This window comes from Olea europaea, unplaced genomic scaffold (assembly GCF_002742605.1).
Source record: "Olea europaea var. sylvestris unplaced genomic scaffold, O_europaea_v1 scaffold1154, whole genome shotgun sequence".
Classification (NCBI taxonomy): domain Eukaryota; kingdom Viridiplantae; phylum Streptophyta; class Magnoliopsida; order Lamiales; family Oleaceae; genus Olea; species Olea europaea.
This window is the reverse complement of record NW_019228939.1, coordinates 164741-188438: the sequence shown is the minus strand read 5'-3', so window position 1 is coordinate 188438 and position 23698 is coordinate 164741. Positions and strand designations below refer to the sequence as shown.

Below are 23698 nucleotides of genomic sequence, written 5' to 3'. Positions count from 1 at the left end.
AAAATATTTTTTCATACGCATTTATTTATTTTGATATATGATTAAAAAATAAGTTGTTATATACTGTTTCAACAAACTTTTTGAACATAAACTATTATCAAAAATAAAATATGTTAATAAATGGAAAGTTTGAGAATAAGAATGTCATTAAAACTTGCTAGGGATATAATTGTCATAATGAGTAAGGATTGGGAACCTTAAGTGTAATTAAAATATGGTACAAGATAAAAAATTGTGGTGTGAATATAATTACCTAAAATATTATGGTGACTTATTTTTTATACTTACTAATTCACCCTTGAATTGTATGTATATTTAATTTTGTATTATTGTCGTTCTCAAATTTAACTTAATTGGACTTAAATTACTTTTGATCCTGTATCAATTAAGATTCACGTACATATTATATATTAATTAAAATAATTAAGAATAGTTTGCAACTTTCAAAATATGAAGATTGATCATAGCTGAAATCGAGGATGGAGCCATTTCAATATTGCCCTAATTAAACCATCAAACTCCACAACCAAATCGAATACGAAACCTCGAAATTAATTAAGCTCCATTCGATTTCACTAAAAAGATAAGAGTAAAATTTGTTCAAAGTCAATAATTAATTTTAATCATACATTTCGTAGAGACTTACAACTTTACAATTGCACATTCCATCAAAATATACTAAAAATTTGATTTTTATCTAAATCAATCGGTATAGTTTGTAGCTTTCATGTTCATGAAAGTAAAAATGTCTCATCTCACACGACGTCGTATTACCGGTCTTCAGATAAGTCCACAGAAAAGCTTGGCTGCAGAATGCTAAGATTGCTGAGGTGAGTTCAAACACAAAGCCATAAACGATTGTTACAACTGTTGAATTATATAATTGCATAATGTCATAATTTGCAGAATATATCAGTAAATAAAAGAGGCTAACCGACCCATTTTTTCAAACAATAACATGTGAAACGTGTCTTAGGAATGTGTTATAGTTTCAGCACCTGGCAAAAGGCCCCACCGAATCTTAGCCACCGCATCACCGCATGCATGTATACGTGGAATGGCAGAAGCCTTCCACGCCCACATGCACCACTTATATAATGCTATATATTCACCGATTCTTTCATCCAAAAAAGTCGAATTATTGTTTTTCTATAATTGTAGTAAATTTTCATGGCCGCAACCAATGGAACAGGAGCTCAGATTCCGCCGGGGAAGCCAATGAGTGTGGAGCAACACATGCTGGACAAAGGGGCTCAGATGCTGCAGTCTTTGAAGCCTATAAAGCATATGAACCAGCACGTCTGCACTTTTGCCCTGTACAGCCATGACATGACTCGCCAGATAGAGACTCACCACTATGTAACTCGGGTCAATCAGGACTTCCTCCAGTGCGCTGTTTTTGACGCCGATGACCCCATGGCCCACCTCATCGGTTAATTGAATTTCAGTCATTCAATTTATTTTAATTCATCATTTGTCTTTAATAAGCATGTCTCTTTTGAATTCCATCAGTTCTGTGATTAGTTCTGTTTGAAATAAATGTAGGGTTGGAGTATATAGTATCCGATCGCTTATTTGAAACTCTTCCACCGGATGAGCAAAAACTCTGGCATACTCATGCCTACGAGGCATGTACACCTTCCATTTTATCCAGTAATAAAAGATCAAGCAAAAGGGTTAATATAATTTTTTATATGATGCAGATTAAATCAGGCCTTTGGGTGAATCCTCGAGTGCCAGAAATGGTTGTGAGGCCTGAACTTGAAAATCTTGCCAAGACCTATGGAAAATTTTGGTGCACTTGGCAGACTGATAGGGGTAGGTATACATTACATCTGTACTGAAAGTACTGGGCAGTATAATATAAAATTTGTTGATACGTTCTGCAGGAGATAAGCTTCCAATGGGTCCGCCGGTATTGATGATGTCTCCGCAGGGAACGGGTATAGGCGTGGTGAATCCGGTTCTAGTCCAGAACAGGGATGACAAATACAATATATCAAGTGATGCACTCAAAACTGCGAGAGTGGAAATAGCAGAACCGGAGTGGCTTAACCCTCAAGCAGACTACTGGAAGCAGCACAATGACAAGGGTTTCGCCGTCGAAATGGAGACGACAGAGATGAAAAAAAGGGCATCATTCCCTTGAGGAGAAAAGTACAAGCCTGACAGTACTACGTCTACCAGGATGAAGATGAACTTAGATGAAATATTTTGGGGGTATCAGTGCCTTATATTTTATGCAAGTTTTGTGTCTTGTAACGTTTGAGGTAGCTGTATACTTGGTACGAGGTATGGGTCTATTGTAGTTTCTATGGGTACATAGAGTTGTATATGTATTTCTTTTGGACAAGTTTAGCTTTCTTAATTTTGCAGTATTGGTTCCATTTGCGTTGATATCAAGACTTCGATGAGCATATTATGAGACTTCATTGAATAGATTTAAATAAATTAATTTTTAAAGCCTATTAAAATTTTGCTAATAATTCAAGGGATTCTAGTGTTTTATATGTGAAAACTATTATTTTGCTTACACAGAAGAAGTTGAAGCAAACCTATTTTTGAAACATCTTAGGCTAACCTATTTTGGGGCAAACCCATTTTTAAAGCATCTTAGGCTAAGCTTGGCTTTTGTTATACGAATACTTGAAAATAGAATATAATGATTTACATAATTAGTTTAATGTTGATTGTGTTACATTTTTTTTTTTCAATTAAAAAAAAAAAAAAACCCCTTCTAGACACCACATCTGTAACGTAAAATATTATGTAATTTCATTATGTACAAATTGTATTATTCCTCATACTGAGGATTATCGGTAGTCGTCCTAATAGTATACATATAGTACTTTGTTATCTAATGCATGTGATAGTTTTTGAGTGACAAACTGGGTGGATATGTAAAAGATATTCTTTCCTTTCCAGCACTTTGGCATGTGTCAAAAAAATATTGTGACAAAGCCGTATTCGATGAAAGTCGTATGTACGGCTTGGAGGGAGATCTTTCATATCTTTCGAGATCCACCCTACAATATGGGGTAAAAAAGCCAAAATAAGTGATTTTAGCCCTTATAAAAAGAATAAAAAAGATGAAGAGAAATTGGAGATTAAAGGCAAATAAGAAACACTGGAGAAGCGTCCAAAGCAATCACGAGAGCTAAAGTCCTACTTCTCACAGATTAAGGAATGAAGAACAAAAATCAATAATATAAGTGTAGATCTCCTTCTCTTTAAAAAAAAAAAAAAAACCCCTTCTAGACACCACATCTGTAACGTAAAATATTATGTAATTTCATTATGTACAAATTGTATTATTCCTCATACTGAGGATTATCGGTAGTCGTCCTAATAGTATACATATAGTACTTTGTTATCTAATGCATGTGATAGTTTTTGAGATTACATATGTGTCATGTAGGTAGACTATCGACAGTTTATCATTATTCGTGAAAATAAGCCCTTTTTTTAAGCCAAAGTAGCTAAAAAAGTAGCAACCTCTTTGTTTACTTCCAAAGAAGATATTGGTTTGTCATTTTGAGAGGTTGAGCTATCACGAGGTCGACTTTTTATCTGTACGTGATCATAAGAAGTAAATTATGAGTTTGATGAAGTGTGAACAAAAAAGTACGTTTGACTAACTTTTAAAAAAATATTAATTTTGCCAATAAGAGAATTGGAAGAATTGAACTTTTTGCTGCCAAAAAGAGTATCTGGGCTCTTGCGTTGCAAGATGTGAATTGCAAGAAGAGTGACAAAAAATTGTACCTGACGATGCACAGTGTGAACTGTAAGAGGAGTGCAGAAAACTTCACATAGCTTGAGCTTATAATGTCGAACTTAATCTAATAGGATAGAGTCCACTTTTATCTATTGAGATAGGGTTGACCAAGTTATTGTGTTATATGTTCAATTTCTACTAGTAAGATAGATCTGGTGCGAAATGTGCCTAATTACGGACTAATGGGATAGGTTCATCTTCGATCTTAATTTTCGGTATTTGAAACTATAGGAAAATCGTAGCATGCTTTGACATAAATTTCGGGTCCATAAACTTACTTGAAATGATGAATTCCAAGATCTTTGTGTGGTTGAATCACCTTACCTTCAAATTAATCTCCAAAATCTGCATTTTCTTGTACTTCAGTAATCCAAATCCCGATCATAATGGAAGGGAATTATTATCCACAATCTAAGTGTCATTTCTTGTGAGACTTCATGCCAAAAATGTGGTTCTAGGGGCTTTTCAATTTTGGTGTGAATTTACATACGAATTTTCACCATATTTTTCATACCACCGTCTTGTTCCTTTTTCCTTCTATCTAGAAGTTTCAAGTGGTTACTTGGGAGTTATATATGTTTGAATTTTAAATTTAAACCACTCCCTCCAACCCTTATAAAATTCTGTGGGTTGGGTCACCCTACATGGACAACTCATTATCCGTATATTCCAATAGAAACAAACTTCGCCGTCTCTTATAAACTGATATAATGTAAAGTGTGTCTCAATGATCAATGGGGATTGCAAATCAGCAGATGTATAACGGTTGGTGGTGTAATCTTAAAATTATTGGGGCACTAGTGGATCGTGTATACATTGATGGACTAGAAGTTTTTATTAACTCAGGAGTCTTAATACAATTATATGTCTGAATTGCCATAGGAGTATAACATCAGTGTGGAGTATTGTATTGGAATTTTGTGGATAGAGTAAGCCCTCGGTGGCCTCGTGCATGACCATGGTGAGAAGCCAAAGTCAAAGTATTATGTCTGGCCGCTGAGGTCAGAGGTGACCAAATGTGATTTATGGTCCATGGTGTTGCTTCATGGCAGGATAATGCTTGATGTTGTATGCTATATATTTACTAAATTATTCATTCATTACAAGTTAATTTGTTACACGTCTTCTATGGAGGCTCCAAGTCATTGACATGTGGCAGCCAGCTAGCAAGCTTTATCAAGTCCGCATTACCCATCACTATACTATTTGGTTGAGTTGAGGTCTATGTGAGGTATTAGAAGTGATACATCACCTCCGTTGATGTTCCATGTAGAATCGACCCTCAATGGCCTAGGCACGATGCTATAACCTGCTCCAGAATGGATCCAAGACAATTGGCCTCTTTTTGATGGAAGACATCTACAATTTCACTTCTTCCAAGAAATCTTTCGTACAAGATTTTCCTATAACCGATTGATGTGACATCTCTATATTAGACGTTACAGTTAGCTTGTTAGATTACTCTCCAGAGATCAAATTTAGGCTCTAGGGTGGCTATTAGAAAAGTTAAATACCACTCAGGATATGATTAATGGGATGACATCTAGGAGAAGACGCATTGACTATTAAGATAAGGTCACTTGTCTTTTCATATAACGATGACAATTCCTCATATTCTATTATAAAATCTCAAACGTAGGGTGCGTTTAATTGTGAGTATAAAATTTGCAAGGAAAGAAAATAAATTGCCTAGAAATTATTAACTAAATGTGTTTAATTGATTTTTTTTTTTTTTTTTTTTATACTTGTCCATTTTTTATTAGTGAATAAGTGAGAGAGGGATAGATGAGAGAGAGAGTTAGTTACTTGAAAAATGAAAATTACAATTCCCTAAAGAAAATGTTATCCCTATTTTTGGGAAAAAAAAAAAAAAAAGGCCACACCAATAATTGGAAAGTATTTTCCATGAAGATAATTAGCACTCAAATACCCAAAAAGTAGAAATTTGAATGGAAAATGACATTTTACACGAAAAGTGAAGTCAATCAAACACACTATTAATGTCATTTGAAGGTAATGCAATTTCACACGATCAACCTTAAAGTTGCTCTCTCTCATCTTGTTATCCTATAAACCCCCAGCATCCTAACATTGATGTGTCTAACGTCTTTCAATCATCCCACACCCAAATATACCATACAAGTTAATTGATTTAACTGTCGAAGCGCATGCTATTGCATCCCACATCATTGAAGAAGGTCACGTGTTTTTAATGATTTGTCCAAGTGTGTAGAAGTTTAGTTACGTAAATATGAGTGAAATCGAAATTTGTTGATCAGGTCATTCATACAGAAGAGGTCAACATAATTTCTTCCTATTCATTTAGCTTAAAATTCACACACACACACACACATATAGAGGAGGATATAGTTGGAAGGGAAGAGGAATAAGTTGGGTAAGTGTGGTTGATCTACACTTTGGGAGGTGGAAGAAGAGGCTGACCCAACTTAGGTTGGAGGTGGCGGAACTGTATAATGGGTGTGAGAGTGGTAGATGGATGGATATGATTAAAAGCCGATGGATGGAGGATGGGATAACTATATTGGAAACAACGGGCTTGAGCTGAGTGGTTAAATGTGAGAGACAAACATGCAAAATACTTTCATATACGGGCCGAATAGCTTAGCTCATTAGCAAGCTAGGCCTTGGCCCAGGGCCACCTAGGTAGTGGACTTGAGCCACGAGAGATGTGGGACCTCAAAAAATAAAAAATTTAAGAGCCCAATAATGTCTTTTCTTTTCTTTTTCTTTTTCTTTTTTTTTTTTAGAGGGAAAGATAGTCGAGAAAATTAATAGAATTTTCTTGCATTAAATATTAATTTTTAATTATTCAGGTTTAATATTTATTCTTCAAATTCGAATGCTACTTCTGAATTTTTTACTTTTTAAAAATAGGATATTTTGAACAATATATGATAGTCACCACCCTATCCAAAAGCCCTTTATGTTATATTTTTTAAAAACGAGAATTAATTCTTGGAATAATCAAATTGCGAATAAGTACAATCAGAATAATATATTTTTTCAATAGAAATTGTTTTTGAATTGACCATGATTTATGTTAAAAAAAATTGCTAGGCCAATAAAAAAATTATATCAGGTATCTCATAATAATTTATTGTCTATAATATCAAAATTTTCAAGACCAACCTTGCATTAGTGTGGTGATTGCTGTGCACTTTGTCAATTGTTTCTAGGTGTTGTTGAAATTGATTGCTTGAGGGTGGTCTAAAGCCTCAAGTGTTGGGAATCTGCTTATACATGCACAGCGAAAATTAAAATAATTTTCGATTCCCACCAAGAATCGCCTTTGTATTTAGATAGAAATTGTGATAAGATTATACTTTTTCCAGAACTGCAAACTTCTTTGCTATTCTTTTCGTTCTAGCAATCTTGATTTGTCATCCACAACTGTCCAATTGTCTAGCTTCCAACGATAATCCACACAAAGAACAAGATTGTAGCTACAGGGTTTTCTCCTCTTGTGCTAGCAAAAATAATTGTGAGAAAAATCATATGAATTGAAAATCCTAGCATTGTATTTATATAAGCCCAAATGGGCCTGACCTGACCCGGTCCAGTCCAATATTTAATTAAACCATTTAATTAAATTCGGTCCATGAATTAATTCGGGCCCATAAATAACCAACCCAATTAATTAATTTATCCAACGATTGTTAAATTAAATAATTGATAAATTGCAATCTTTCAATTCTCTTTTGTGTGTGACCCATCAGACTCCTGATCACGATATCTAATGACGTGAAAATATTATTTTGATCTAATCAAAATTGATAAATTAAAACTCCCTTTTAATTTATCATCAATTTACACTCGTCGTTCCAAATTGACATCTAACAATGTGTTAGGACAATACATGTGACGGGAAATGTCACGAGGTATGACAAAGCCAAACTCGTTCGTTTACCGTGAAACTATAATCCCTTCGTCAATATGATCCGATCAATTACGAGATATGGAATTGTGTCAATCCTAAACATCGATCATATCTTTCACTCCACTATTAAATCAATATAAGTCGAAAACTCCTTTTCGACTTATGAGTACACCTTGGTCAAGGATTTCGTTATCAACTTAATTGAATGAAACGCAGATCATAATTTCCTACTATCTAAGAGTGACGAATCTTTTATTGGTCAATCACAACCTTCATACGATTCTTGACGTACGCGAACAATGTCGTATTAGTGGCCCTTTGCAGAGTAACATCCAACACCGCCAAAGTATGACTGTCCTCAGATAAGGTACCATGACGACCTCAAGTCAAAAGACCAATTCCACTACCGAACGTTAGAGATTAACCACTGACACTCAGATAATTATCCATGTGGAATCTCTCGACGGGTCTCCAATGTTTTGTTCTATAACAAAACATCCACGTGTCATTTAAGTGTCATCACACTTTAACTTGTGAGATCAGCTACTTACTTCACAAGTAAGAAATACCACACGTGATGGTCTATCCGTAATAACGATATCTGTATCTCGTTATTACCTACGACCACGGACGATTTAAGATTTAATCAAATGTAATTTGTATCTTACAATCACAACTCCTTGTGATTAACTAATTACGAAGATTTGAATCTACGGACTCTATTATTTATTTAATTGTCTATTAATTAAATAATAGATCTGTTATTAAAAATGCATTAATTATATATCAAAAGTATTTATGTCCAAAATTGATTAGACCTAGGGCATAATACTTACAAACTCTCACTTGCACTAGATCCAATCACTTATGTATCCAATATCATAAGTCTGCATGACGATCATGTTTATGCTACCACAACTCTTTGTCAGTGGATCTGCAATATTGTTAAATGTGGGAATTTGTTCTTCTCTTTACGTCATTTCTTTGTATTATCTCTTTGATGAGATTATACCGCCTTAATACATGTTTGGATCATTGATGAGATTTTAGTTCCTTTGCTTTCGTAATGGCTCTACTGTTATCACAATACAATGGTATGTGATCAACAATATTAGGAACTACTCCAAGTTTATTTATGAATATCATGATCCAGATTGCAACTCTTTGCTACTTCTGAAGTAATAATGTATTAGGTTTCTACTATTGAAACAACAGTTGTTTCACGTTTGGAACTTTTCCAACATACCGCTTTAAGAGTAAACCAGTTTCTCCATATGAAATTTTCTCAAGATTTCATCTATATAAATTGGGATGAGTTAAGCAATCTTCTAGATCTACCTCTTTAGATCAAGTTGCTTATCTCATATCGTTCATGAATAAATCCTTTAACAACCATTATTTCAACGATTGAAATATAGGGATGTCGTTTTCTATAATATTAGGAATACAACAATGCTCCCACTATCTTCTTGTAAACACACAAATCGTCTTCAAATTTGATAAAATCAAACACTTTGACTTTTCCATCAAATCGAAGATTCAGCTCCATAGAGACTTATCTTAACTTTTAGTTACGATATGCAACTGTTGGAAATAAAACCCGAATGGACTTCAGCAAGGCCACAGGAGAAAGGTTTCACTAAGGTCAACACTTAACCTTTGCTTCTAGCCTTACTTTATATATATGGATATTTACATCCATATCGACATTTTCATTATAAACAATTTACAAAAACTTTATGGGTTTTATTCCATCAGGAGGCTTGACCAATGTCCAAACCTTGTTCACATACGGCGAGTTCATCTCGAGTTTCATGACCTCTTGCTGTCTCTTTTAAGTCAACACTTGACTTTATTTTGGTGCAACTAGCAGGTTCATTATCCTGGATCAGTGATACCTGATTAGTAATCATGGATTCGCACCTTCTTCAAGGTCGAATGGTCCTACTAGATTCACATGTTGACACGTCCTCAGGAGTCTTTACTTCCTGATCAAGAGTATGTCCCATATCAGATATGGGATCAAACTCGGATTTATCTACTTAGTTAACTATATCTGTGGACTCTTGAACTCTTTCAAATTCTATTTTACTCCCACTGTCCTCTCCTAGAGTAAACATTTTCTCTAAGAAGACGATATGTCGTGAGACGAAAACTTTTTTTATGATAATAGAATTAATATTCAAATGTCTGCTTTGAATATCCCCACAAATACGTATTTATCAAATTTAGTGTCAAACTTATCCGATTCAAGGCGCTTCAAATAAGCGTCATGGCCCCAAGCTTTCACATAAGATAAATTGGGACTATTGTCTTTCCATAACTCGTATGGAGTTTGTTAATCAATTTATATGGGACATGATTTAGTGTGTTGCAAACTGCAATCAATACATGACTCCAAAACAATTTTGGGAGATTTGCATGGCTTGTTATTAATCGCATTATATCTAATAATTAACGATTCCTCCTTTTAGATACACCACTTTGCTGCAATGTATATGAAGGAGTCCACTGCAAGAGAATCTCATTCTCTCTTAGATAATTTAGATTTTATCTTTAAGATACTCTCACTTGATCGAATCTTAATGTAAGGGTATATTTACCTATTTGTTTCTCTAATTCTAGTGTGAATCCCTTGAACTTTTTAAGAGTTTCATGTTTGAGTTTTCATGATCATTGATGAAATAAAAGAAACATTACCTGATATTAATGGACACGAGTCCATATGCATCACTATGCATTAAACCAGTAATTATGCTGACCTTTTTTCTTTTCAAGTAAAAGAAGATTTGGCCATTGTGTCAAACATGCATAATTTGTACTTGTCAAAATCAATTAATCCCAAGTATATATCTTTATGTAATTTTGGAATTACGTTTCATCTAAATGACAAAGTCTTTCATGCCAGATTTTGGTAATAATTAGATTATCGCATTTATGCCTTTTAATTTCTATACTCATTATAGAATCCTTAGTATTAAAGAATATAAACTTCATTTTGTAATTTACCATAGCTATTAGGATCTTTATTAAGATAAACAAGAACAACAATTGTCCTTAACATTAAAATAGTTCATGTCCGAACATGAAATTTATTTTAATGTTCCAGCTATGGTGAGTATAAAGCGACATTTCTCTAATTCCAATACTAAACCAAAAGGCAATAGCAAGAAGTATATTCCTACAGGCAATGCAGCAACCTTTGCTCATCTCCAACGTGTAGCTCAACTTTTCCCTTTCGCAGTGGTCTACTTCTATTCAGTTTCTCCATATTTGTATAAATATGAGATTTACACATGGTATCAAATATCTAAGAAACTTGTGAAGCAGACGTAAGCCACGCAATATTCCAATGACCTTTCATTCTACAATGAAAACAATGGTCATTAGATTTGATATTTGTCATTCACTTAGATTATTTTAACCATATTGGATGCTTTCACAAAGTCCCTTTAGACTTCCTCTTAATATCTTTAGAGGAATCAATGGCTTGCCTACTTCTAACTTTGTTATTGGGCATAACAGTCCGAAACATGTTAAGCCACTTAATGAGTATGCATTCGAGTTTATTCATATCTCATAATTAGTATGAATAACTCTATGACAGAGACTGTAGAGCTAAGTCAATACTTAGTTCATAGTTTATGATTGAACTCAATTTAGACATTTCTCAACGTCAATCATCTTCAGTGTTTAAGTATCGATTGAAGATTACTCTGTCATTTTGCACCGGTATAGTTGTTTGGAAGTCTCACATCCTTCCACACATGATTATTATCATACAATTCTTTGTAATGAAGAATTATGTGTTAATATCTATACTCTCAAGTTGCTTTTGTAACTCAGTGACATAGTTGCAAGCATCACATGCGTGCAATACTATCTCATCATTGTGTTTATTATAGTAGCTACATTTTCTTTAGTTGAGTCATCATCAGGTGTTACTGGAAAATGGCTACTTAAGGACAACCAACATTCTCATGCCTAAGAACAATTCTCAAATTGTAGTGCCAATCAAGAAAATTTAATTTGGTTGTTGGCATCCAATATGCCTTTCAAATACACATGGTTACTCACGATTCAATAAATATAAATGACAAACAGAAAGAGAATAATATACAAAATGCATCAATTAATTTAACATGGACTTTTATTCAATAAATTATGCTCTCACTATTTAAATAAAATTTATGACCCTCTTACATAAATTTATGAAGTCCATACTTTACTCCCAGTGGGCTGGAATCCCATTCATTATATTAAGACCTTGAGTGTACTCAATAAGCCTTAATATAACATTTGGGTAGATACTATTATTAATTGTATTTCCATACAACTCCTAGATCATTAAACTGATAACTCTTTACCTTCACACATCTTATGTATTAGGTTAACATGCCTCTAAAATTTATCTCCTTGACTGTACTCAACAAAAGATAAATTTTAGTTAAGTCTAACCCGTCATTCAGAAATATCAAATATTTCATAGTGTCAAACATGTCCCTAATGGACCAGCCTTGAGTGTACTCAATAAGTTGAGACGATTTGAGACTCTGATTTTTCACTATAATGATGGAAGGCGATTATAAATGTAACTTAATATTTTATGGAGGGATTTTGCATTCAAAGATCTCATCGTAACAATAGTATACACTTTATTATACATCTACCATACAAATAAATATATATAACATAATATAATAGTGTGGACGATAATGGACTTTTACTATCTAGTCTTCCCGAGCCATAAGGAAGACTAGTTGGTCAATTCCTAGGGGTCTGACACTGATCAATATCAATGCGCCATCTCCATGGTCTCCTCCTCTTCTTGTTTTTTCAATTAGTCCAATTGCAACCTATATCCTATATTAGTTGGCACGCAGGCCCATAGCAATAATAATAATAACGGACTCGCAAGTCCAAAATGATCAAGAGATCGCAGGCCCAAAACAATAACAATAATAACAGGCTCGCATGCCCAAAACAATTGAAAGCTTGTAGCTCAAAAAAACGACAAGAATAAAAATTAACCATTCAGCACATTTATATGGTCGAGTCCATAATCGTCCACTAATAATACATTCATCACATAAATGTATACCTATATAATATCTAATATTATATGCAAATAAGTTTCAAGTTTCTAGCAATTAAATCGTCTAAACTCCTTAAGGCAAATGGATCGGAACAATTAAATAATTAATTAATCATATTAATCGATTATTTAATTAGTGGGCATGTCTAATTAAAATCAAAATTTAATTAAATACCGAATTAGAGTCTAACTCTAATTCAACGATTATAGGGCGGGATAATTTAATTAAAATCAAATTTTAATTAAATATTAAATTAGAGTCCAACTCTAATTTCATAACTTAAGCCAGTTGAATTTAATTAAAATCAAATCTTAATTAAATAGTAGAATTAGAGTCCAACTCTAAATCTAAAATTTTTTTAGGGCCAACCCGTTTAATTAAAATCAAATTTTAATCAAACACCAAATTAGAGTCTAACTCTAGTCTAAAGAAAAGTTTAGGGCGAAAAAATTTAATTAAAATCAAATTTTAATTAAACGTCAAATTAGAATCAAATTCTAATTTCTAAAATATCTTCGGGTGAAAAGTTAATTAAAAACGAATTTTAATTAAGTCCTAAATTAGAGTCCAACTCTAATTTAAAATTGAATCAATATTTTAAACTAGGATAACACTCATAAATAAAATAAAATTCAATTGGGGTCAAAGTTTGATATTTAAGTTAAAATCCATTTTTAACGAAAATGTAAAAGTCGTCAATTTTAAATATATTTTTTTTTTTTTACTTTGGGTCAAAATTAAATTTATAAGTCAAACCCATTAAAATACATTTTAAAAACCCATTTAAAATTCAAATTCAAAATCCATTTTGAAATTTGCAAATTGACCCAAGTTTAAAATTAAGGCCCCGTTTGGTAGCCATTCTTTTCAAAATGTATTTTTCTCTTTCTTCTTTTCAACCACACATTTTTTATTAAAATAATATAACACGTAAATAAAAAACTTTTCCTTATTTTTCAACCACACATTTCACATCAATTTACTATTCTAAAATACATTTTTACCTAAAAATGCCTATCAAACACCCCCTAAAATGTGGTCCTTCAATTAACGTAATAGCAAGACAGGTCCTCCAATTAAAATTGCAAAGTTACCCTTCTCGTTTATTTGCAAGTAGCCCCTTTACATTTCATAAATTGCAGAGAGGTCTCCCTTTTAAAATTTGCAAACTAACCCCTTGGAAATAATTGCAGATAGGGGCCCACAATTACCTTAATTGCAAAGGAACCCCCCGCCTCCAAACACTGCACACTCAAACGTAAACCCTAGAAATTTTCACCGTCTCTTCTGCTTTGGTAGGCTGCGCCGGTGTTCCTCAGCGGCGAATCGTCACCGCTGTTATACAACGACTGACGCCGCCGCTACAGCAGCGTTCGCGTTGCAGTCTGCAGTGGAATTCTGCAGCGCGCGACGCTGCTGTTGCCACGCTGCTGCTGCAAAATCAGCAGCGCCGGTCGCTGCTACAATAGCAGCAACAACCGGTGCTGCCAAGCGCTCCAGTGCCGAAGAAAACCGCCGACGAATTTCAGCCCCTTTCCTTATTTTTTATTTTTATTTTTTTTGTTTAATTCTAATCCAAGAACTTTTCTTTCAAAACCAGATTTTGAAACATTGAAAAGTAAATTTTCTGACAAATTGCTGGAAACAAGAAAACATTAATAATCAACTTTTGATTTCAATAATATGCAAATCAATTTCTAACGAATACAAAGTAAGCTCTAATACCACTATTGAGAATCTACTTATACATGCATAACGAAAATTAAAATAATTTTCGATTCCCACCAAAAATCGCCTTTGTGTTTAGATAGAAATTGTGATAAGATTGTACCTTTTCCAGATCTGCAAACTTCTTTACTATTTTTTTCGTTCCAACAATCTTGATTCGCCATCCACAGTTGTCTAATTGTCCAACCTCCAACGATAATCTACACAGAGAATAAGATTGCAACTACAGGATTTTCTCCTCTTGTGCTAGCAAGAATAATTGTGAGAAAAACCATATGAATTGAAAACCCTAGCATTGTATTTATATAAGCCCAAACAGGCCTGGCTCGGTCCGGTCCGGTCCAATATTTAACTAAATCATTTAATTAAATTCGGCCCATGAATTAATTAATCCAATTAATTAATTCGGGCCTATAAATAACCAACATAAATAATTAATTTATCCAACGATTGTTAAATTAAATAATTGATAAATTGCAATCTTCCAATTCTCTTTTGTGTGTGACCCATCAGGCTCCCGATCACAATACCTAATGTCATGAAATATTATTTTGATCTAATCAAAATTGATAAATTAAAACTCCCTTTTAATTTATCATCAATTCACACTTGTTGTCCCAAATTAACATCTAACAATGTGTCAGGACAATATATGTGACGGAAAATGTTACGTGATATGATAAAACGAAACTCGTTCGTTTACCGTAAAACTATAATCCCTTCGTTAATATGATCCGATCAATTACGAGATATGAAATTGTGTCAACCCCGAATATCGATAATATCTTTCACTCCACTATTAAGTCAATATAAGTCGAAAACTCCTTTTCAACTTTTGAGTACACCTTGGCCAAGAATTTCGTTATCGACATAATTGAATGAAATGCAGATCATAATCTCCTACTATCTAAGAGTGACGAATCCTTTATTGGTCAATCACAACTTTCATATGATTCTTGACGTACTCGAACGTTGTCGTATTAGCGGTCCTTTACAGAGCAACATCCAATATCGCCAAAGTATGACTGTCCTCATATAAGGTACCATAACGACCTCAAGTCAAATGACCAATTCCACTATCGAATGTTAGAAATTAACCACTGACACTCAGATAGTTATCCATGTGAAATTTCTCAGCGGGTCTCCAATGTTTTGTTCTATAACAAAACATCCACATGTCATTTAAGTGTCACCACACTTTAGCTTGTGAGATCAGCTACTTATTTCACAAGTAAGAAATGCCACACTTGATGGTCTATTCATAATAACGATATCTGTATCTCGTTATTACTTATGATCACAGACGATTTAAGATTCAATTAGATATAATTTGTATCTTACAATCACAACTACTTGTGATTAACAAATTACGAAGATTTGAATCTACGGACTCTATTATTTATTTAATTGTCTATTAATTAAATAATAGATCTGTCATTAAATTACATTAATTATATATCAAAAATATTTATGTTCAAAATTGATTGGACCTATGAGATAATACTTACTTCAAGAAGGATATTGGTCACATATGTTGTTATTTCAAGTGAAATTATTTTTATGTTTAGCATAGGATTTCGTCCATGTTGCTTTATCTCTCGCAAGGAAAATAAAGTAGCCTGTAAAGTTTTATCTCAATTTGCTTTTAATTTTTTGGTTACAAGATGAATTCATTGGTTGCGATGTGCTCTTTCCCATTATCTTGACGATTTTATTCAATGGATGTCACATATTCATGATAAAAAAATAAGTGCAATTTATTTATTTGAGCCGTATTCTTTCTAAAACATACATTCTTAAACAGTAATTTGAAATCATTTTAACCATATATTTTTCAATAAAATAATATTAGATGCAAATCCAAAACTTTTCACCATTTTTTAACCACACGTTGTTCAAAAATATACTATTTCGAAATACAATCTTTCAAAATAATGTGACTCAAACAGACACTTGTACTTGAATTCTTAAAAAACTTTAAAAAATTGTTGTGTGTACAGAGTTGTACACATACAACACTTTCACAATCATGGGGCCGTGATTATTTTAATCGTGGGTCCCACATCTTGTGTGTGAGATGACTATCAATCATAATGTCAAAATTATTGTACTTGTACCATTGTTCGAAACTTTAACCTACTATTTCACTTTAAAAATTTTGCATTTTTTAAGCGAGTAATGCTATTTGCAGTGAAAACTGTCAGTAGTCACCCTATGTGGTATACACTTGACAATTTGGTATTTGATACATAGATATGGTAATTATTTTTTGAATTATACATCAAATGAAAAATTGCCAAGTCTATGTCACATAGGACGACTGTCGGTAATTTTCACTGCAAATAACATTATTCTTTTAAGAATAATACTTGTGGCACATCGAGGTGTCCAATGGGGTATCCAAAATGAACATTCCATTGGGATATCACAATGTGCCTATAGTACGATTGTTCTTTTTAAGCACACCAAAAGGTCCAAAACACGCTCTTAATCATACACGTGGCAAACTAAGCGTCTGCCTCATCACACCGAACCCAATCCAATTTCGGCATATTTCGTTTCCAATTCATTTATTCTTATCTTTTAGAAATTCCGATTCCTCGGCCATTTTACGCCACCATCTATGTAATCTTCCTGAAACGCAAATTCTTCACAATCTGAAGAATTCATGGACAGTTCAACAACTTCGAGCGTTCATATCAATGAAGTCGGGAAGGATGAGATAAAGAAAGATGTATACTCGGTGTGGGCGCTTCCGCCAGAGGACGTGAGGCCGGGGCTCAAGAAGTTAATGAACGATCTCAGATCGGAGTTCGGTGGACCGGAATTTGAGCCGCACGTGACCGTTGTAGGAACAATTAGCTTGACGGAGAGAGAAGCACGTGACATGTTTAACAAGGCTTGCGAGGGGCTTAAGGCATATAATGCTAATGTAGAGAGAGTTGCCACTGGGACTTTCTTTTATCAGTGTGTTTTTCTTTTGCTTCAACCCACGCCTGAGGTAATGCTTTAATTTGTTCGATTTTCCTTTTTTCTTAATTTGTCGGATAAAAATATTGGCTAGTTCTTTTATGTATTGTTCATTCAGATTATAATAATTAATTTGGAATAATCTAAAAAACCAGTGAGATCAAGAAAAAAAATTGTATAATAATGACTGGAGACAACTGTGAAAGCAAAATTTCTTCAGTTTCTTTACCAACTATTGGACTGAAAATTGTAAAAGAACAAAATGCTTTTTAAGAAGAATGTAGTAGAAATTAACATGTTAAGATGGATGAATTGTTATGCTAAGATGAATAAGATATCAAATGAAATTGCCTCTTTTCTTCACATTTTTCTGAAGACCTAGCAATAAAGTGAACGGAGTAAGGAAAAAATGAACTCTTGTTACAGACTCCAAAGTATTTAAAAGGAGCTTAGTGTTTTGTTGAGTTTGTTGCATTTTCTTTTGACTGCTTAAAATAAAAAGGAAGATTGAAGGGGAAATCGGAAAACAGTGCAATACTATGCTTGGTGAGATTAAGGGAAGCTGGAGAAAAAGGATAATGCTATTTATGCATTCAAATTGTACATTGTTGTCGACATTGTGTGATGTGTAAAAGATCCGACCATTGATTTGAACGGTTGTTATCAAATAAATGGCCAGATTATCTGCTACATCACAGTGTCAACAAAGATGTCAAAAAAGTAACTGTAGCATATTGGGAGAAAAATCATATTATCTACCTCTTTAACATTTCAGTTACAGAGAAGAAGCTCTCCCATTACGTTTTTGGGACAGTAGTTGTAAACTTCTAGTATGCTTTTGTTTATTATTAAAGAATCGTTTGTTGCATTCACTGCAATAAACATGAAAAGAAAGAGATAGTTATGAGGTGAAATGATGTGTATTCCTTTAGAAATTAAGCGGTGGGCTCATATGGTTGCTTGATTCAGAATTTGCTATTGCACAAGGGATACAAGCGTACACCAGTCTCTTTTTCTCCATTAAGCATTGGGTGTTGTCTCATGTCTAGTCTAGTACACGTATGTCATATTTGGCATCATGGATTGGTAGGGCTGGAAATTATTGAGGATAAAGGAATTAAAAATCTGTTTTGTATGGTGCTTCTGGTAATGTGTACCAAACATATCCATGCGCTTTCATGTTATTCTCTATAAATTGGTGATGTGAAATTCCTGTAAAACAGGTAATGGAGGCTAGCGCTCACTGCACCAGTCATTTTGGTTACAAGGCCTCAACAAGTAAGTCATCAAACTAACTTTGAATATTGTGATCTTGTACCATTTTAACTGTGTTTAACCTCTCTCTCTCTCTCTTTCTTGGTTTACCAGAAGTAAACACTAGAAAACTACTCTTCTTTAATAACCTGTCTGTTTATTTAAAAGCAAGACTTCTCAGTATAGATTCTTTGTGATCTACTAAAATAGATTCTAATCCTGAAAAGTCTTCCATGTTCTTGCAGCTTATATGCCCCATTTGAGCCTCCTATATGGGGATCTAACTGATGAGGAGAAAATGAAAGCTCAAGAGAAAGCTATTGTGCTCGACAAGGACATCAGAAACTTGAGCTTCCAGATATCTCTCTTTGCGTTGTACAAGGTTGACACCAAGGACAAAAGTTGCAAATCGTGGGAGAAGGTGGCTGAATGCAAACTCAATCCTAACTAGTTTACACAGAGTATTTGGACTCTTATCCGTTAGTTCTTGTAAGTCATGAAAAAGATGATGGTTATATAAATTGCCGATATCAGTGCCTCATTTTGTTTTATGCCCTTTCTGAGTTGCTTTTTCTTTGAGTTCCAGGAGTTAAAGTAGAACATAGTCTCTGGCTTTGCGAGAAGGAACCATCAACATAGTTATATATATATATTTCAGTTCTGTAATGCTGATAATCGAAATAAGAGGGGCATAATAAGCATTTGTACATTGTTTGGTACACAGTACATACAATGCTTCTTATCAAAAAGCATGAGTGGATAGGAACTTGTGGTGGATTCGAAATCATGGGGAACATGCAACGCCTTCTTTCTTCCACTACGGTAAAATGTTCAACTGAGTTCTTACATTGAGCCTTTGTTTGACATCCTTTATTTCAAAATTCTTTTTTCTACATACTCATTTTAACCACACATTCATACAATAAAATATTTTGTACGTAAATCCAAATTATTTTCTTACTTTTTAACTAAACATTTTCCAAAATTTCACTATTCAAAACATTGAAAATCCCTAGCAATGGCCATCAAAATTTTGAGTACTTTTAGGATTATGTCTCTCAATTGAATTATGATATAATGCATTTCAGTTCAGTGAGAGCAATTTGTATAAAGAGGGAAGAATTGGCACTTTTAAGTTACGATATAATCTGAATGTACTGTACTGTACTGAACACAACATTGTGGCAAAAGGATATATGAATTTATAGGAGTATTATCGGCTCAACTTTTTGAAAACTCATTTTTCGAAAATTCATTTTCAATCATACATTCTCCAAATAGAATAATTTTACACATGATTCGTATCATTTCTCTACTTTTTCGCTAAATATTCTTCATGAAAATAACTTTTCGCTTCAAATAATCTGCCAAATGAACACTACAAAAAAAGAAAAAATGAAAACCTTTTTCTTCACATTATGTTGTTAGCATTTTTCTTTTCCTTTTTTTTTTTTTTTTTTTTTTTTTTTTTTTTTTTTTTTTTTTTTTTTTTTTTTTTTTTTTTTTTGGGGGTTCCTAGGTTATTGTTCTCCATTTTCATGATTGATTGCCATTTGAATGTGTTGTGATTTATAGTTTTTTGGAGATGTTTGATATAAATTAATACATGATAATAAACAACATAGAGTGTTATCAATATTTGATATATATTGTCTTTGGCAGTTCAGTTGGGAGGACTGTTGGACCCTGGCCAGTTTGGGGCATAACCCGTGGTTTACTTGGTTTACGTGAAGAAGGATTGGATCGTAGGCCCCAAGATTAGTCGTTGTATGTTGTATGGAATCATATGAGATGATCTTTGTGAATTAGTACATTTTTATATGTTCGTAATTTAATCAGATTAGATTCACATACAGGTACATAATTGATTGACATCGAGAGAGGCTTTTGATTAAATCGGATCACAAGTTTTCATCCAAAGCAAGAATTTGCAATTGACGGGTAATTGAGAACTGAGTTGGATTAAAACGGTGAATTCATGGTCCTAATGCTTTGCATGCTCAAATCAATTAGTTTAGTTATTAATTAGGAAATTGAAATAAAAAAACGTTCAATCTCTATTGTATGTTTTGATAAAGTCCACTTTAATTAAAGTAAAATCAATGATCAAACTATATCTTATTCATTGTCATATTACTTGTCCATGATGCAGTTCTCGTGGGAAAAAAATATATATAAAAAAAAAAAAAAAATTTGACGTCGGTATTTTGGAATTTGCTGATTCAATTATTACTTTTGATTGATTATAATTAACGTCGAGTGTATAACCGAATGTTTCGTAGTCTCATTGTTCTTTTTGAACACAAATAAGCTTTGCATCTTAAATATAAATATAAATTTTTTCATAGTATTCTCTGAAATATATCTTATATTTTTATAGTTCTACTTACCTCATTTTGAAAGAAAGTTTATAAATTTCTATTGTAGAACATATTGTTGAATAGATGGAAGAGAAATTGAATAAAAATTGGGAAAATGTAATTGTAAAGGGAAAACATCCGAATTCTAGATTGGGCCCATAAGACAATTCTGAAAAGAGGACGACGAGACGAGCAATACTCACCGCTATACTGTGATGTTCGATGGATTTCGGCCATTCGAGTTCGTTTAGTACTCGAAAACTAATTTTTAAAGTTTTGGAGCTATTTTTGCCATTTAATTTATTTTGGATTTTTTTTTTTCAATTTTAGTTTGTCTACACTTTCTTTTCATTAATTTTAGTTGTTTTAAACTATGTGTAAACCCTTATATAAGGGGTTATTTGATTGTTTTCATTATCATTCATTAATAAAATTCGTGGATTTATTTTTCTAATAATTTGGTGGATTTCAAATTTTGTGTTCTAAAAGTTTTTGCTTAAATTTCTTGCTTCGCATGCGTCGCTAATTGTATCATAGCTCGTGTAATACATTTTGTTAGTTTACGTCCTGGGGATACTTTTGCCTTTTGGTCCGTTATGCTCTTGTCTGGAGGTTGCAAAATAACATTGGTTTGTAAGTGTTTTTTAAGCGTTCTATGTATGTACTTTATCAATTTGGATTATACAGAAAGTTTAAAGTCATCAGTTCCTAGCTTTAGGATGTTACATCGTGCATCACAAGACGTCTCTCTATTATCTTTCGGCTCGTAGAACATTTTTACAAGAGATCTTAGTTGAAATTGCTATTGCTAGATCATTTCTGGCCTGCTGGAACACATCCCACGATTTACCTCCCTCACAAAACTTTAGGGGTGGGGCGGTGGGGACCTTCAAGATTGAGGTTCAACCTTTTTTTTTTTTTTGAAAAAAGAAAAAGAAAAAGTTAGCAATAAGCACTGATTTTCTCTCAATTTTTGATCTCAACAGCTTCAAAACAAGGCGTTGCTTTTCAATTTCTGATTGATTCCCAACAACATTTTAGGTTACGGGTATGAAATACAAGTTGGACACGGCAAATTTCAACCGGACACAGCAAGGAGTCGAAACTGTTGACTTCGCGGCTATCATTGTTGCAGAGTCGCGTGCTGGTTTAGCCGTTCAGGGAAGGAGGGGGGAATTGTAGTTGGGCCTTTTGGGCCATTTTTTTTTTTTTTTAATATTAAAATCTTCTCTCCTATAAATATTGCATTAATTAAAATAAATTATCCTCGTATAGATGTTCTACAAATAGAAATTGAAATCTTCTTAATTCTACAGTCATCAAATTGGAAGAAGAAACAATCTAACTAATTGGAAGAAATACTAATTTTAATATAAAATTTTAATTCTACTGAATTCTTGAGCCTGCTTTAAAAACACTTTGTGAGCAATTAAATGTATTGTGTCCATTCATATGTTGGGTAAATGTCGATGCAGCCATATTTGAGAAAAAAAATTGAGCAAATCTGAGAGCAAAAAGTAAGAAAAATTGATGCTAATTTTTCTCTCACAAGAGAAAAAAAACAATTGCTTAAGACTAAAGTAAGGTTCCTATGGTACATAATCTGCATCTTGTTCTCATTCACTCCATCGCCTTTGCTTCTTAGAGGGAATAAACCCCTCTAAGTAAAAATTATAGTAGCGACTAGCGAGTCTCAAGCTTCGAAAATTTAACTTCCCGAGTTCCAACTGTCTTGGTATCAAAGTCATATAGGATTAGTTCCCAATGTCTTCTAAGTAAAAATATAATTTTACGTTGTCTACGGAACAATGAAACTCAACATCCACTTGAAAGCTTGTTTACTACTTTCCACTCAATTAGATTATATTTTTATATTTACGTTTCCTTCATTTTTTCCAGGAAAAAATAAAAAAAATAACTTTGCCTGCACAACAATGGTTAATTACCCACAAAAAAAATAAAAATCAAAATCTGGTATGTCAATAAACAAATTTTAGGCGATTTGAATAAGTATTCAGATTTTCCTACATTTTTTTCAACAGTTTTAAGAGATGTCTTCGTTTCAAGATCTGACAGTAAATGAATCTGTGGCACCCTCAATTCAAGTCATGAATCAAGATTTGATTCGTCTTGATCGGTTTGATGGACATAACTACACGTGTTGGCAGGAGAATGTTTTATTCTTCTTGACAGCAATCAAACTGTCCTACATTCTGAGTGATGATCTCGAGCCTATTCCAGAAGAAAAAGCAGATGATTCAGATGAATGCAAGAAGGAATTACAGGAACAACGGAAGAAACGGAAGGATGATGATTTTCTGTGCAGAGGCCATATTCTGAATGCACTATCAAATTCCGTTTACAGTGCACATAGAACTATCGGAACAGCAAAAGAATTGTGGCTGGCATTGGACAACAAGTATCGTATTGAAGAAACAAGCAACCAGAAATCCTTGATCGGTAATTACTTTGATTTCAAGATGACGGACAGTAAGTCTGTTCTTACCCAGGTACATGAATTACAACTTATTTTTAGTAATCTTAAGAATGCTGAAATTGTCTTGACTGATGCATTTCAAGTTGGAGCCATTATTGCAAAATTACCAAGTTCATG

General features: G+C 33.4%; 2 protein-coding genes across 5 annotated transcripts; both read left to right on the top strand.

Moving 5' to 3' along the window:
* The first annotated feature begins 1134 nt into the window (after positions 1–1134).
* Positions 1135–2419, top strand: LOC111373694 (oil body-associated protein 2C-like). Of its 2 annotated transcripts, XM_022996261.1 has the most exons (4): positions 1135–1432; positions 1546–1628; positions 1704–1818; positions 1890–2397. In XM_022996261.1, the coding sequence occupies exons 1-4, from the start codon at positions 1171–1173 to the stop codon at positions 2147–2149; spliced, it is 720 nt and encodes a 239-aa protein (XP_022852029.1). In that variant the 5' UTR covers positions 1135–1170; the 3' UTR covers positions 2150–2397. The 2 variants fall into 2 exon arrangements, with proteins under 2 accessions (XP_022852029.1, XP_022852028.1); XM_022996260.1 differs by having other exon boundaries at positions 1143–1432; positions 1546–1818; positions 1890–2419.
* Positions 2420–17042: 14623 nt separating this feature from the next.
* LOC111373699 (cyclic phosphodiesterase-like) lies at positions 17043–20577 on the top strand. Of its 3 annotated transcripts, none has more exons than XM_022996278.1 (5): positions 17045–17501; positions 18694–18748; positions 18970–19213; positions 19311–19546; positions 20392–20577. In XM_022996278.1, the coding sequence occupies exons 1-3, from the start codon at positions 17169–17171 to the stop codon at positions 19173–19175; spliced, it is 594 nt and encodes a 197-aa protein (XP_022852046.1). In that variant the 5' UTR covers positions 17045–17168; the 3' UTR covers positions 19176–19213; positions 19311–19546; positions 20392–20577. The 3 variants fall into 3 exon arrangements, with proteins under 3 accessions (XP_022852045.1, XP_022852046.1, XP_022852044.1); XM_022996276.1 differs by having other exon boundaries at positions 20387–20577; XM_022996277.1 differs by having other exon boundaries at positions 17043–17501; positions 18970–19546; positions 20387–20573.
* The last annotated feature ends 3121 nt before the right edge of the window (positions 20578–23698 follow it).

Excerpts from the sequence above, each read along its gene's own strand:
- LOC111373694 (XM_022996260.1), top strand. The coding sequence starts at position 1,171 with ATGGCCGCAACCAATGGAACAGGAGCTCAGATTCCGCCGGGGAAGCCA. Across the intron at positions 1,433-1,545 it reads CCCCATGGCCCACCTCATCG|GGTTGGAGTATATAGTATCC; the intron begins GTTAATTGAATT and ends AAATAAATGTAG. Across the intron at positions 1,819-1,889 it reads CACTTGGCAGACTGATAGGG|GAGATAAGCTTCCAATGGGT; the intron begins GTAGGTATACAT and ends TACGTTCTGCAG.
- LOC111373699 (XM_022996278.1), top strand. The coding sequence starts at position 17,169 with ATGGACAGTTCAACAACTTCGAGCGTTCATATCAATGAAGTCGGGAAG. Across the intron at positions 17,502-18,693 it reads TGCTTCAACCCACGCCTGAG|GTAATGGAGGCTAGCGCTCA; the intron begins GTAATGCTTTAA and ends CCTGTAAAACAG. Across the intron at positions 18,749-18,969 it reads TGGTTACAAGGCCTCAACAA|CTTATATGCCCCATTTGAGC; the intron begins GTAAGTCATCAA and ends ATGTTCTTGCAG.